General features: G+C 48.8%; 1 protein-coding gene across 1 annotated transcript; it reads right to left on the bottom strand.

Annotated features, from left to right (window-relative positions):
• Nucleotides 1-733: 733 nt before the first annotated feature.
• Nucleotides 734-14,619, bottom strand: LOC134346607 (nuclear factor 7, brain-like). The gene is made up of 6 exons (XM_063048046.1): nucleotides 14,168-14,619; nucleotides 13,994-14,089; nucleotides 13,340-13,573; nucleotides 12,607-12,629; nucleotides 12,392-12,510; nucleotides 734-1,366 (listed from the first exon to the last, which is right to left on the bottom strand). Exons 1-6 carry the CDS (start codon nucleotides 14,576-14,578, stop codon nucleotides 834-836), a joined length of 1,416 nt encoding a protein of 471 aa, XP_062904116.1. The 5' UTR covers nucleotides 14,579-14,619; the 3' UTR covers nucleotides 734-833.
• Nucleotides 14,620-15,233: the final 614 nt, after the last annotated feature.

The raw sequence follows: 15,233 nt of genomic DNA, 5'->3' as shown, positions 1-15,233 counted from the left end.
GATCCCGGCTCTATTCGTCTCGTAAATTAGAGGAATGGCTCCTCATGTTCCACCAGGGTGGCCAGCAACCTGACGGCAACAACATCAAATTCTCAAACTTCTGGTAGTCGCTCCCTCTCCGTCACTTTTCCTGTTTTATTGTCTCTCTCCTCCTGATCCACCATCGCCATCACCCTATCTCTTTCCCCTCCTTCCCAACTCTCTCCACCTGCCCATCACCCACACACTCCTCCCCACCTCCCTCCCTTTACTCCAGTCTCCACTTTCCCCTCCTGTCAGATTCCAAAATCTTCAGCTCTTTGTCACTGACACCTCTCACCTCCCAGTTTCTGACACTTTTCCACACTCCACCCCTCCCTCATCTACCTGGATCCACCCATCACCTGCCAGCTCTGTCTCCATCCTTCTCTCCCCCATTCTGCACCGGTCATCTCCTCTCTGACTTTCAGACCACATGAAGGGCCTCGAGCCAAAACGTCAACTGTCCATTTCCCTCCATAGGTTTTATCCAACACGCCGGAAGTCTCCGGCGCTTTGTCTGTTACTACCACTACATGTCCCGTGTTACCAAGATTCACCTTGACTTCCCTCTTATAGTCAGCATCACTTGTCCCACTTCACCTGTCTTGGTGCGAGTGGACTTCAGCACCCGGGGGAGCCGGGGAGCTCAGGACCCGCCGCCCGCGGCTGCTGCTGAATCCGCGGTGTTTCTGTTCCGTTGACGGATACGGTGAACAAGTTAAAATAAATGGATCGATAATTCTCACATCATGTTTATTTCACTCTCCGCACATTTATATTTACTCCTGACGCCGGTCCCGGACCCGACCCGTTTACAGACCCGGAGCGGAACCGGAGCTGATTCTCAGCCGCTCGTTTTTATGCCAAGTCCACAACAAAGGATAAAGTTTCTCCATGAATTTATTCCCAGTGAAGGTGTGGAGATGGGACTTGGTCTCCGCGTTGTAAAATGAAACTGTCCCGGACTCATATCTGACATAAACTCCCACCCTCCCGGGGATGGGACCGGCAGGCAGACGAGATCCAGGGGAGGTGAGAACCAACATCTCGTCATTAACCCGCCAGATGATCCAGAATCCGGTCTTCGGAATCGGTGTGACCCGTCTCTTCCTCTCCACAGACTCTGCGGCGACTCCCAGACACCACAACCGATTCCCCGTCACCTCCACCTCCCAGTAATGTCTCCCCGATGTGAACCCCTCCGATCCCAGCACACAAGGCCGGACTCTGAACCTCTTCCCGGTGTCAGGGAGATTCCTCCGGGTCCCGGTCCGTCTCACACTCTTCCGATCCTCAGACACCTCGAGCCGAGGATTCGCCGTTTCCACATCCAGGGTGACAGAGACTGGGGGGAGAAGCAGAGAATTAGAGAGTCCCCGGGGATCGGGGGGAGACTCGAGCAGCGCGGCCCCGGGACCGGACCAGGAGAGGCCGTTGGGCCTCAGGCGCAGTCGAATGGCCGACAGGAACCTTTCCCGTTGTTTTATCCACCTACAATGGATGGACAACCAACATCTTCCCGAGATTTTTCCTCGACACAGAGAGCGGATTTTTTCCGATCAATACACACAAAATTCTGGCGTATCTCAATGGGTCAATCAGCATGTATTAAGAGAGACATACAGTCGATGTTTCAAGACGAGACCTTGCCTCAGATTGGAAAGAAAGATGGGAAATAGCTGTGGAATTAAGAAGGGGTGGAGCAACAGCTGGATCCAGATGAGGATGGGGTGAGTAAACACTGGAGGCATTTAAAGAGGAGGTCAGGCAGAATTCATTTGTGCCAACCAACTCACTTTAATGAACTAGTTCTATTTGCCTGTATTTATCCATTATTCCTTTGAACCTTTCCCACTCATGTACCCATCCAGATATCTTTTAAATCATTGTAACTGTACTGACCTCTACCGTTTCCTTTGGCAGCCTCCTGAGCTCCAGGAAAAAAGACCCAGGAGATCCAACCTTTCCTTATAACCCAAACCCTCCAGTCCCAGTAATATAAACACGAGGAATTCTGCAGATGCTGGAAACTCAAGCAACACACATCAAAGTTGCTAGTGAAGGCAGCAGGCCAGGCAGCATCTCTAGGAAGAGGTACAGTCGACATTTCAGGCTGAGACCCTTCGTAAGAACTAACTGAAAGAAGAGCTAGTAAGAGATTTGAAAGTGGGAGGGAGAGGGGGAGATCCGAAATGATAGGAGAAGACAGGAGGGAGAGGGATGGAGCCAAGAGCTGGACAGTTGATTGGCAAAAGGGATATGAGAGGATCATGGGACAGGAGGCCCAGGGAGAAAGAAAAGGGGGAGGGGGGAAAAACCCAGAGGATGGGCAAGGGGTATAGTCAGAGGGACAGAGGGAGAAAAAGGAGAGAGAGAAAGAATGTGTGTGTGTAAATAAATAACGGATGGGGTACGAGAGGGAGGTGGGGCATTAGCGGAAGTTACAGAAGTCAATGATCATGCCATCAGGTTGGAGGCTACCCAGACGGAATATAAGGTGTTGTTCCTCCAACCTGAGTGTGGCTTCATCTTTACAGTAGAGGAGGCCGTGGATAGACATGTCAGAATGGGAATGGGATGTGGAATTAAAATGTGTGGCCACTGGGAGATCCTGCTTTCTCTGGCGGACAGAGCGTAGGTGTTCAGCAAAATGATCTCCCAGTCTGCGTCGGGTCTTGCCAATATATAGAAGGCCACATTGGGAGCACCGGACGCAGTATATCACCCCAGCCGACTCACAGGTGAAGTGTCGCCTCACTTGGAAGGACTGTCTGGGGCCCTGAATGGTGATGAGGGAGGAAGTGTAAGGGCATGTGTAGCACTTGTTCCGCTTACAAGGATAAGTGCCAGGAGGGAGATCGGTGGGGAGGGATGGGGGGGATGAATGGACAAGGGAGTCGCGTAGGGAGCGATCCCTGTGGAAAGCAGAGAGAGGTGGGGAGGGAAAGATGTGCTTAGTGGTGGGATCCCGTTGGAGGTGGCGTAACTTACGGAAAATAATATGTTGGACCCGGAGGCTGGTGGGGTGGTAGGTGAGGACCAGGGGAACCCTATTTCTAGTGGGGTGATGGGAGGATGGAGTGAGAGCAGATGTGCGTGAAATGGGGGAGATACGTTTGAGAGCAGAGTTGATGGAGGAGGAAGGGATGCCCCTTTCTTTAAAAAAGGAGGACATCTCCCTCATCCTGGAATGAAAAACCTCATCCTGAGAGCAGATGCGGCGGAGACGGAGGAATTGCGAGAAGGGGATGGCACTCTCACAGCTATCTGGACTATTCCTCTTCTCACCCTGTCTCTTGCAAAAATGCCATCCCCTTCTCGCAATTCCTCTGTCTCCGCCGCATCTGCTCTCAGGATGAGGCTTTTCATTCCAGGATGAGGGAGATGTCCTCCTTTTTTAAAGAAAGGGGCTTCCCTTCCTCCACGATCAACTCTGCTCTCAAACGCATCTCCCCCATTTCACGCACATCATCTCACTCCATCCTACCGCCACCCCACTGGGAATAGGGTTCCCCTTGTCCTCACCTACCACCCCACCAGCCTCCGGGTCCAACATGTTATTCTCCGTAACTTATGCCACCTCCAACGGGATTCCACCACTAAGCACATCTTTCCCTCCCCTGCCCCCGCTTTCCACAGGGATCACTCCCTATGCGACTCCCTTGTCCATTCGCCGCCCCCATTCCTCCCCACCAATCTCCCTCCTGGCACATCCCAGTAAGCAGAACAAGTGCTACACATGCCCTTACACTTCCTCCCTAACCACCATTCAGGACCCCAGACAGTCCTTCCAGGTGAGGCAACACTTCACCTGTGAGTCGGCTGGGGTGATATACTGCGTCCGGTGCTCCCTATGTGGCCTTCTTTGTATTGGCGAGACCCGACGCAGACTGGGTGATTGTTTCGCTGAACACCTACGCTCTGTCCACAAGAGAAAGCAGGATCTCCCAGTGGCCACATATTTTAATTCCTCGTCCCATTCCCATTCTGATATGTCTATCCATGGCCTCCTCTACTGTAAGGATGAAGCCACACTCAGGTTGGAAGAACAACACCTTATATTCCGTCTGGGTAGCCTCTAACCTGATGGCATGAACATTGACTTCTCTAACTTCCGCTAATGCCCCACCTTCCCCCTCGTACCCCATCCGTTATTTATTTATATACACACATTCTTTCTCTCTCTCTCTCTCTCCTTTTTCTCCCTCTGTCCCTCTGACTATACCCCTTGCCCATCCTCTGGGTTTTTCCCCCTCCCTCTTTTCTTTCTCCCTGGGCCTCCTGTCCCATGATCCTCTCATATCCCTTTTGCCAATCAACTGTCCAGCTCTTGGCTCCATCCCTCTCCCTCCTGTCTTCTCCTATCATTTCGGATCTCCCCCTCCCCCTCCCACTTTCAAATCTCTTACTAGCTCTTCCTTCAGTTAGTCCTGACGAAGGGTCTCGGCCCGAAACGTCAACTGTACCTCTTCCTAGAGATGCTACCTGGCCTGCTGCGTTCACCAGCAACTTTGATGTGAGTCCCAGTAACATCCTTGTAAATCTGTTTTATACCCTCTCAGTTTAATGACATTCTTCCTGTAGAAAGGTAACCAGAACCGTACAGAGAGATCCAAATCATAAAGACAAGAATGTCTGAGAATGCTGGAACTCCAAAACAACCCACAAAGCCTTGGCCTAAAACATCGAGGCAGACCATCATTACTTGCAGTGGGATCTGGAGCAACTGGAAAAATGGGGGGACAAGTGGCAGCTGGAATTTAATGCAGACAAGTGTGAGATGTTCCACTTTGGTAGGACCCCAGTGTAGGTCTTACACAGTGAATGGTCGGGCCCTGAGGACTCTTTGTTCCATAGCATATCTGGGAATACAGATCCATAATACATCGAAAGTGGTGTTACAGGGAGAGAGGGTCATTAAAAAAGCTTCTGGCACATTGGCCTTCATAAATCAAAGTATTGATTAGAGGAGATGGATGTTATGTTAAAGTTGTATGAGATGTTGTTTGGAATATTGTGTGCCATTTCGGTCACCTACCTACAGAAAAAATGTAAACAAGTTTGAAAGAGTACAGAAAAAATTTACAGTGATGCAGCTGGGACTGGAGGACCTGAGTCATAAGGAAAGATTGAATAGTTTAGGACTTTATTCCTTGTAACATAGAAGACTGAGGGGAGATTTGATAGAGGTATACACAATTATGAGAGGTATAGATAGGGTAAAAGCAAGCAGGCTTTTTCCACAGAGGTTGGGTGGGATTACAACCAGAGGTCATGGGTTAAAGGTGAGAGATGAAAAGTTTAAGGGGAACGTGAGGGGAAACTTCTTCATTTAGAGGGTCGTGAGAAGGTGGAATGAACTGCCAGTGCAAGTGGTACATGCAAGCTCGATTTAAACATTTAAGAGAATGGATGGTAGGAGTTGGAGGACTATGGTCCCGGTGCAGGTCGATGGGAGCAGGTAGTTTAAATGTTTCAGTACAGACCAGGTGGGCTGAAGGGCCTGTGCTGTTACTTTCTACCACTCTGTGACGCTCGTACAAAGACATAACGGTTTGTAGGTTAAAAGCTCATTGTTCATTGCCCCGTGATTGGGCCAGTTTTAAATAGTTGGGCTGCTGGGTGGAGCAGGTCATTGGTCTGGGACGGCCTGTTTCACACTGTATCTAAATAAATAAATAACCTCCTCACTGTCCATGAAACCACCAATTTTAGATTCCTTCACAAACACGTCACCTACATTCTCTCCAAATCATTCATATGAATGATGAAAAACAGTGGACCCAGCACCGATCCCTGCAGCACAACCGCTGGTCACAGGACTCCACCCAGCCAATTCTGTATCCTATTCCAGATCGTACTGTATCCCATGTAATCTAACTCTCTGCTACCTTGTCAAATCCTTCCCTAAACTCCATGGAGATGATGTCTACTGCACTTTCATCAGCTGTAATTTATTTATTGAGATACAACACGGAATAAGCCCTTACTTGCAGTGGGATCTGGAGCAGTTGGAAAGCATCAAGTTGGATAAGTCGCCGGGACCGGATGAGATGTACCCCAGGCTATTGTGGGAGGCGAGGAAGGAGATTTCTGAGCCACTGGCGATGTTATTTGCATCATGAATGGGGACGGGAGAAGTTCCGGAGGATTGGAGTGTTGTGGATGTTGTTCCATTATTCAAGAAAGGGAGTAGGGATAGCCCAGGAAATTATAGACCTGTGAGTCTTACCACAGTGGTTGGTAAGTTGATGGAGAAGATCCTAAGAGGCAGGATTTATGAACATTTGGAGAGGCATAATACGATTAGGAATAGTCAGCATGGCTTTGTCAAGGGCAGGTCGTGCCTTACAAGCCTGATTGAATTATTTGAGGATGTGACTAAACACATTGATGAAGGAAGAAGGAAGAGCAGTAGATGTAGTGGATATGGACTTCAGCAAGGCATTTGATAAGCTACCCCATGAAAGGTTTATTGAGAAAGTAAGGAGGCATGGGATCCAAGGGGACATTGCTTTGTGGATCCAGAACTAGCTTGCCCACAGAAGGCAAAGAGTGGTTGTAGACAGGTCATATTCTGCATGGAGGTCGGTCACCAGTGGAGTGCTTCAGGGATCTGTTCTGGGACCCTTACTCTTTGTGATTCTTATAAATGACCTGGATGAGGAAGTGGAGGGATGGGTTAGTAAATTTGCTGATGACACAAAGGTTGGAGGTGTCGTGGATAGTGTGGAGGGCTGTCAGAGGTTACAGCAGGACATTAATCAGATGCAAAACTGGGCTGAGAAGTGGCAGATGGAGTTCAACCCAGATAAGTGTGAAGTGGTTCATTTTGGTAGGTCAAATATGATGGCAGAATATAGTATTAATGGTAAGACTCTCCGCAGTGTGGAGGATCAGAGGGATCTTGGGGTCCGAGTCCATAGGACGCTCAAAGCAGCTGCGCATATTGACTCTGTGGTTAAGAAGGCGTACAGTGTATCCAAAAGTCTCTTCAAAGACATCATCTTCATCAATCGTGGAATTGAATTTAGGAGCCGAGAGGTAATGTTGCAGCTATATAGGACCCTGGTCAGACCCCACTTGGAGTACTGTACTCAGTTCTGGTTGCCTCACTACAGGAAGGATATGGAAACCATAGAAAGGGTGCAGAGGAGATTTACAAGGATGTTACGTGGACTGGGGAGCATGCCTTATGAGAATAGGTTAAGTGAACTCTGCCTTTTCTCCTTGGAGCGAGGGAGTATGAGAGGTGACCTGACAGACGAGTATAAGATGATGAGAGGCATTGATTGTGTGGATAGTCAGAGGCTTTTTTTCCAGGGCTGAAATGGTTGCCACAAGAGGACACAGGTTTAAGGTGCTGGGGAGTAGGTACAGAGGAGTCGTCGGGGGTAAGTTTTTGACTCAGAGAGTGGTGAGTGAGTGGAATGGGCTGCCTGAAACGGTGGTGGAGGTGGATACGATAGGGTCTTTTAAGAGACTTTTGGATAGGTACATGGAACTTAGAAAAATAGAGGGTTATTTCTAAGGTAGGGACATGTTTGTCACAACTTTGTGGGCCGAAGGGCCTGTATTGTGCTGTAAGTTTTCTATGTTTCTATTTGGCTGTTTCACACTGTATCTAAATAAATAAATAACCTCTTCACTGTCCATGAAACCACCAGTTGTAGAGTCCTTCACAAACCTACGAAACATGTCAGCTACATTCTCTCCAAATCATTCAAATGAATGATGAAAAACAGTCGACCCAGCACCGATCCCTGCAGCACAACCGCTGGTCACAGGACTCCACCCAGCCAATTCTGTATCCTATTCCAGATCGTACTGTATCCCATGTGATCGAACTCTCTGCTACTTTGTCAAATCCCTCGCTAAACTCCATGGAGACGATGTGCACTGCACTTTCATCAGCTGTAATTTATTTATTGAGATACAGCACGGAATAGGCCCTTCCGGCCCTTTGACCCCCACCACCCAGAAACCCCTGATTTAATCCGAGCCTGACCATGGGACAAGTCACAATGACCCCCACCACCCAGCAACCCCTGAATTAATCGGAGCCTGACCATGGGACAAGTTGCAATGACCAAATAACCTGCCAACCGGTACGGGTTTGGACTGTGAAACCACAGCACCTGGAAGAACCCACGTCGTCACGGGAGAACGTACAAACTCCTAACAGACAGTGACGGGACATGAACCCGGGTCACTGGTACTGTAAAGCGTTGTGCTAACCACTATGCTACCGTACCGTCCATGCAGAAAACCAAGCTGGGTATCCCTGATTAGTCCTCACCTTTCCAAATAACAGTCTCTCAGAATCCCCTCCATTAATGTACCCTCCAGCGACGTTAGGCTCACTAGTCAGTACTTCCCAGGCTTTTCCTGACAGTCTATCTTCAATAAATGTTCAACAGTAGTCTCCCTGCAGTCTTCTGGCCCCTCGCCCACAGCTATCGATGACACACATATCTCCAAAGGGGCACCATAACTTCTTCCTGAGCTTCCCACAATGTCCTGGGATACACTTGATCAGGACCTGGGGATTTATCTACCTTTCTGCATTTTCGGACCTGCAGCACATTTGCTCCTGTAATGTGGTAGAAACTGAGGTCAATCACCTTCTGTGACACAGGAGAATTCAGGGCACCATGGAACTGGCGCAGGAGTTGAGGCCTGGGACAGAGAAATGATGACAGGGAGGTTTAGAAGGATAAGGGCCAACGCAGGTAAATGGACTGGGAGGTGATCTGACAGAAATATATAAGTTCTTGAGGGGTGTAGATTGAGCAGAGGAGAAGGGGAGTGATGAGACAGGGGTTAGAAGTGACTGTGAACCTGAAGATTGGTGAAAGGTGGCAGGGACGATGCTCCAGGTAGCAGAAGGATGGGGAGTGTGGACTGTGGAGTTGGTAGACACCGGGAAGTGAGTGACAGGTGGAGACCAACACAATGAAAGTTTTGATCGCTAGTCGGAGCGAGGTTGCGGGGGAGGTTGGGAGATGGGAAGGTGGGAGACAGCTGTGGGAGGGTGAAAAACAGGAGCACAAAGGCCGACCTGTGCTGGAATCTTATCATTAAAGGAGGTTCCACTCTATCCGCCCGAAGGGGAACATCCCAGTGGCCAAACGTTTCAATTCCCATTCCAAAATGTCAGTCCACAGCCACCTCTTGCGCCAAGATGAGGCCATCCTCAGGATGGAGGAACAACACCTTATATTCTGCCTGGGTAGCCTCTGACCTGATGGCATGAACATTGATTTCTTCTCCAGATAAATTTTTTCTCATCCCCTCCCCTCTTCTTCTATTTCCCACTCTGGCCTTTAACCTCTTCTCACCTCCCTATCACTACTCCCTGGGTCCCCTCCTCCTTCCCTTTCTCTTCTGGTCCACTCTCCTCTCCGATCAGATTCCAACTTCTCCAGCCCTTTAGCTTTCCCACCCCCCTGGCTTCACCTCTCACCTTCTAGCTAGCCTCTCTCCCCTCTCCCCTCTACCCACCTTTTTATTCTGGCATCTCCCCCCTTCAATCTTAGTCCTGAAGAAGGATCACAGCACAAAACATCAACTGTTTATTCATTACAATAGATGCTGTCTGACCTGCTGAGTTCCTCCAGCATTTTGTGTGTGTTGATTTGAATTTCCAGCATCTGCAGACTTTTTCCTGTTTATGATCATGGGAACCATGAGGGGAGAGATGAATGGCGGATGGAATCAGAACCAGATGGGGGAGGGGTGGAAAGCCTGTGGTGAACTGTGCGTGTAGATGGAAACAGAAGGTGAACGGGGATGAATATGGGTGATAAGGGTCCCTTTGTCTCCTTTCCCACAGACCCACTCCCCACAGCCCCTCATTAGGACAGAGGATGAATTTGCAGAGACTCTGGCAGATGTATTAGCTTCACATTTCACCACAGGTGAGCTGCTGAAAGACTGGAGGGCGGCTGAGGTGGTGCCTTAAGGGCTGGAAGGTCACACCAGGGAACTCCAGGGGAGCCCAAAACTAGCGGGCAGAGATTGAAGATGAGTGGGGAAAGTTTTTGAAGGGATCTGCAGGGCAACTTTATCACTGTGAGAGAGGTGGGTACATGTGGAATTTGCTGCCAAAGAAAGCCATATAAACAGGTATAATTAAAATAATATAAAATCAATTTAGACAGGTACAACGATAGGCAATGGTTAGAAGGATATGGGACAAACACATGGAAATGTGTCTGTGTCTCTGATGATGTGTCCCACTCTGATGGTGCATTTGCATATTATCAACATATCAATGTATCAATGTGTGTGTGTGTGGCAGTTGTGGTAAATATCAGTGAGTGTGTGTACACAGTGAAGATAAAGGTGTATATTGAACTATTTGTATGTTACAGTGTGTCTTCACATGTCCAGTGTGTGTTGACATTGTGACATGTGTGCGAATTGTTCAAATAGAAACCATTCACTGTGTCAGAAGAGAATAGTTTCCAGGTTACAGAGGGGACTAAAAATGTGCAATCTGGCGGAGGCGTGCAACAAGAACTGGCAGCAGCGGACTGCCAAGGTGAAACAGAAACTGGGACTGTGGGGAGGGCGCTCCCTGTCGATAACGGGCAAGAACCTGGTCATCAGGTGTGAGGTGCTCTCAGGGCTGCTGTACTTGGCGCAGGTCTGGCCCGTCCCCCGCTCCTACAGCTCGGAAATCACCCGGGCTGTCTTCAGATTCGTCTGGAGATCCAAGATGGAGCGGGTGAGACGGACCGCCATGCACAAGTCCCTGGACAACGGGGGCAAGAACGTCCCCAATGTCGCCCTCACCCTGATGGCCAGCTTCGTATGTGGCTGCATCAGGTTGTGTGTAGAGCCCAGGTATCTGGGCACCAAGTACCACTACGTGCCCAGGTTCTACTTGTCGCCCTGGCTACGAAGGATGGGTCTGGCCCCACTCCCGCGCAACGCCCCAGTCAGCTGGTCGTTGCCGGCATACCTGTCCTACGTAGCAAAGTTCTTCCAGGAGAACGCCTTTGACCACAGGGCCATCAGGCAGTGGTCGGCACGTAGTGTCCTGCAGGCACTGCAGGAGAAGGACGTGATGGACACAGTGGGGTGGTTCCCTGAGCAGACTGTCCAGTTCATCTGGCAAAATGCCTCATCGCCAGATCTAACCAACAGGCACCAAGACCTCGCCTGGCTGGCGGTGAGAGGGGCCCTCCCAGTCAGAGCCCTCCTGTACGCCCGGAACGTCGTCTCCGCACCCCACTGCCCACGGGAGGACTGCAGTGAGGAGGAGTCTGTGACCCACCTCTTTGCACACTGCCAGTTCGCAAAGATGGTGTGGAGGAGGATGGACGGGCTAGTGTCACGTTTCATCCCCAGCAGCTGCGTAACAGAGGACTCTCTGATCTACGGGCTGTTCCCGGGGACACACACGGAGACCAACGTCCGGTGCTGCTGGCAGATCATCAACTCGGTGAAAGATGCTCTTTGGTCGGCCCGAAACTTGATGATCTACCAGCACATGGAGATGTCCGTGGGAGAATGCTGCCGACTGGCACATTCTCGACTGCAGGAGTACGTGCTGAGGGACGCACTGAAACTCGGTGCAGCCACCGCAAGGGCCCGGTGGGGAAGGACCACAGTATAGGTTTCTCCACCCGTGGGAGTGGGAGGGGTCGGAGGGCAGGGAGTATACCCCTCAACAATGAAATGATATGGTAAGCTGAACTACTGGAGTGCCACGTGGGTGGCTATAAATACGGATATGTACTGTGTATAATGCAAACGTATGTAAAGGATGAAAAGTTATTGAATGGTTTATTGTATATATTTATTTTTGAATAAAGTATATTTTGAAATAAAAAAAAAATCTGACTACAATCTGCTAAACCTTTTTGTGGATGTGTATGAGGGAGATTTGCCAGACCAGTTATGCTGCGTTCACCAATGTTAATGCTGCTTGGTGTGTCCGGGCTCAGTTTTCAATGTGGTGGTTTGATAACAACAGTGAGACTCGTGAGGCCAGCAGGGGGCACAGCTGAATCAATCAGACTGCGGTCACGGACCGGTCAGACAGGGTGAGTGGCACGAACGACTGGTGTATTTTTCTGACAATCCCTGTCACCACAGTTATACCAGATTTTATCCCCTTTAATGTCATTAATGGAATATTAATTCCAGAGCTCACATGTCAGGATTCAAACTGGTGCATTGGCTTGTTTGTCCAGTGCCAATGGGATCAGGATGCAGTGATTCACCGAACAGACCAGTGAATTGGTTGTATTTTGCCCCGGTTTGCTGTGTTCAAGGATCTGACATCTCCTGCTGACCATGTGGCAGTGATGTGTCCCAGCAGGTGGGGTTGGTGCCGGAATGAATCTGCATGTCTTACCTCGCTCAATGCCGTCAAACGCTTCTCCCAATGCTACGTCGAACAAATAGGGGTGATAGAATTTTTCAACCAGAAGGGCACCATCTGTCACTGACATCGTCCATTCTTCATCACTGATCCTGTAGATATTATACATCTATTTATAAACTGAACATCAGTGATATTTGAACTATTTTACAAATCCATCCAGAGTTTCAGTCAAGAACATCTCCTACCTCCTTTTCCGACGAGCTTCCTCCTGAAATAAATAAAACACAGATCTCAATTGACTGAGACTGACCGTCGGCATCCCAACAGCAGGAATCTGAGCCAAGTTACTACAAGCTGCTGAAAATTCCCACTTAACTCACTCCCGCTGACACACATGGAGAAAGAGAGATACAGAACCATGGGAGAAAGTACAAGGAATGTTTATGAGAATTATACCATAACTGGGAGGATGGAACTTACAGGAGAGACTGGACAGGTTGTGTATTTTTATCTGGATATGATGTCAGGGAGGATCAGATGGAGGAATTTAACATTCCGAATGGATTTGATGGGGTGGGAGTGGAGAAAATATTTCTCCTTCTGTGAGACCAAAAATCAAAGATAAAACATCAGTTGGTTGTTAATAAATCCCACAAGAAATGTGGTGAAGAGAATATCAGAAACACATTCACAGCCTGTGACAGTAACTGGGTGTTACTCTGAGTATCGGGGATATTACACATGGGAATCACAGAAACAATCACCAGCTCAGTGCTCTAATCAGAGTAACTCATTCCCGAGAAGGTTGCAGACTGTCCTGTGATGTACAGATGTCGTGGGAGGCCGGTTTGGGACAATGCAATCCTGAACAGTCAGGATGACCACATGGTGGAAATCAGTTTCCAACTGTAGTATTTGAGATAAAATACATCATTTTGTGATGGTGCACTTTTACAGATCCAAACTGAAATCTCTCACCATGAGAAATATGATATTTTCTTGTTGATCCATCTGCTCCTGTAACTTTGAGATTTTCTCCTGGATAGAATTTAAAATCTCTTGAATGCCTTGAAGATTTTTTTCCATTGGATTCAGAATCCTCTCCTCTTCTTCCCTGAGATCTCGGAGTGCACGCTGCTCTTTCTCAGTGAGAACCCCACGCAGTTCAGCAAACAGGGATGTGATCTGGGACTGAAGGCTGTGTGACTGTTCCTGCCAAATGAAAGGAGAGGCTAGTTTACTATTTGAGGCTATTTTTTGTATTTCCTTCTTACATGGAAGGTAACCATTCAGCCCATTAAAGTCCATGCTGGTTCTCAGAACAATCCCCTCCATCACATTCCCCCACATCTCCCTGAAACATATACTCCATCTCAGACCCACTAACTCCGACCTGATTCACAGACCACCCACAATCACAAGGTTAATTACAGTAGCCAATTTACCGTTCAACCATGCAATGTCGGCTAAAAGAAGGTACTGGTTACAGGGAGAACATGCAAACTCCACGCAGACAGCTCCAGGGGTCAGGATCGATCCCAGGTAACTGGAGCTGTGATACTCTGCTACTCTGCATTAAAGGGGAAAAAAAACTACACAGCGAATTTGTAAATTCTTCTCTGGCAGTCTCACCCGAACTCCAGAAATCTTCTCTTTCTGTTGTTGCTCCATTTCCTCGAAGTCAGATTTCTTTTCAGTGAGAGAGTCTAAGGAAGATTTAACCCGACCCTGGGAATCAGAGAGTGAAGACATTAGACCAAAATATGCAACTAAGTAAACAGCTGATCAAAACCTGGTTAGATTTACCTTGCAGATTTCAACGGCTTCTTTAACCGGCATGAAGTTGTGGGACTTGTGTTCCCGCGCAGTCGCACAGATCAGGCAGATCAGTGTCTTGTCCGTCTCACAAAACAGCTTCAGTTCTTCCTCATGTTCCTCGCAGTGAAGTTTACTTTCCTTCTCTTTCGGATTCAGGTTTAGTTTTCGAGCTTTCTCAGACAGATTTGCTAAGGCCCGACTGGCCCTGAGGGTGCGGTCTGCAATATCCTCCCTACATTCCGGGCAGGAGTTTCTCTCCTTCTTTTCCCAACACCGTGTGATACAGGAGCGGCAGAAGTAGTGACCACACGCCAGCGACACCGGTTCGGTGAAGAAATCCAGGCAGATGGGACAAATTACCTCCTCGGTTAAACTCTCGACCTGTCCTTTAAAAGCCATGTTAACTCCCGGCACTTCCTGGTTCAGAATCTCTTCACATTCGGGAGCTGCTGAACCCCTGCAGTACCGCAATTATCCTCTAGTGGCGCTGCAGTCTCGGGAATGAATATAACGTTGCTACAAGTGTTCTCTGGGAAGAAATCGCGGCAATTTCCACGTCAGGGTGGGTTCAGCAACACATAAAAGAGGTCTGAATATAAATGAACCCGGAGCGCAGAGCTTGGTTCAGTGCAAGGCAGAACTGAAAGGGACAATTCCTGAAAAGCGAGACAGCCTGTTGGCCTGTTTGTCCGATCCATCTCCTGGGCGCTCCTGCCCCACTGAACTCGTGTCCTCATACATCGACTCCATTCTATCCCATTCGAGTCAGTCCCTTTCCCCCGACATCCGCGACACTTCTCATGGCCTCAATCTCCTCAGCAGTTTTCAATTCCCTGGCACTGGCCGTCTCATTTTCATCATGGATGTCCAGTTATAACTTCTATCCCCCAGCAAGAAGGCCTCAGAGCTCTCTGTTTCTTTCTCAATAAAAGAACAAACCAGTTCCTCGCTATCTGGAAGGACTGGTGCTCACCCTCACCAATTTTCCTTCCGCTCCTCCCACTTTCTCCAGATTCGAGGGCGATCCACAGGTATCTGTATGAGCCCCAACAAT

The sequence above is a fragment of the Mobula hypostoma genome, chromosome 5 (assembly GCF_963921235.1).
Source record: "Mobula hypostoma chromosome 5, sMobHyp1.1, whole genome shotgun sequence".
Taxonomy (NCBI): Eukaryota; Metazoa; Chordata; class Chondrichthyes; order Myliobatiformes; family Myliobatidae; genus Mobula; species Mobula hypostoma.
The sequence above is the reverse complement of the archived record's forward strand: the minus strand, read 5'-3'. Positions and strand labels throughout refer to the sequence as shown.

What these genes read in the sequence shown, in the direction of transcription:
- LOC134346607 (XM_063048046.1), bottom strand. Translation starts at nt 14,578, where the DNA reads ATGGCTTTTAAAGGACAGGTCGAGAGTTTAACCGAGGAGGTAATTTGT. An exon ending in AAGCCGTTGAAATCTGCAAG is followed by an intron (nt 14,090 to 14,167) that starts GTAAATCTAACC and finishes TCTGATTCCCAG; the next exon opens with GGTCGGGTTAAATCTTCCTT. An exon ending in AGAAGATTTCTGGAGTTCGG is followed by an intron (nt 13,574 to 13,993) that starts GTGAGACTGCCA and finishes TTCATTTGGCAG; the next exon opens with GAACAGTCACACAGCCTTCA.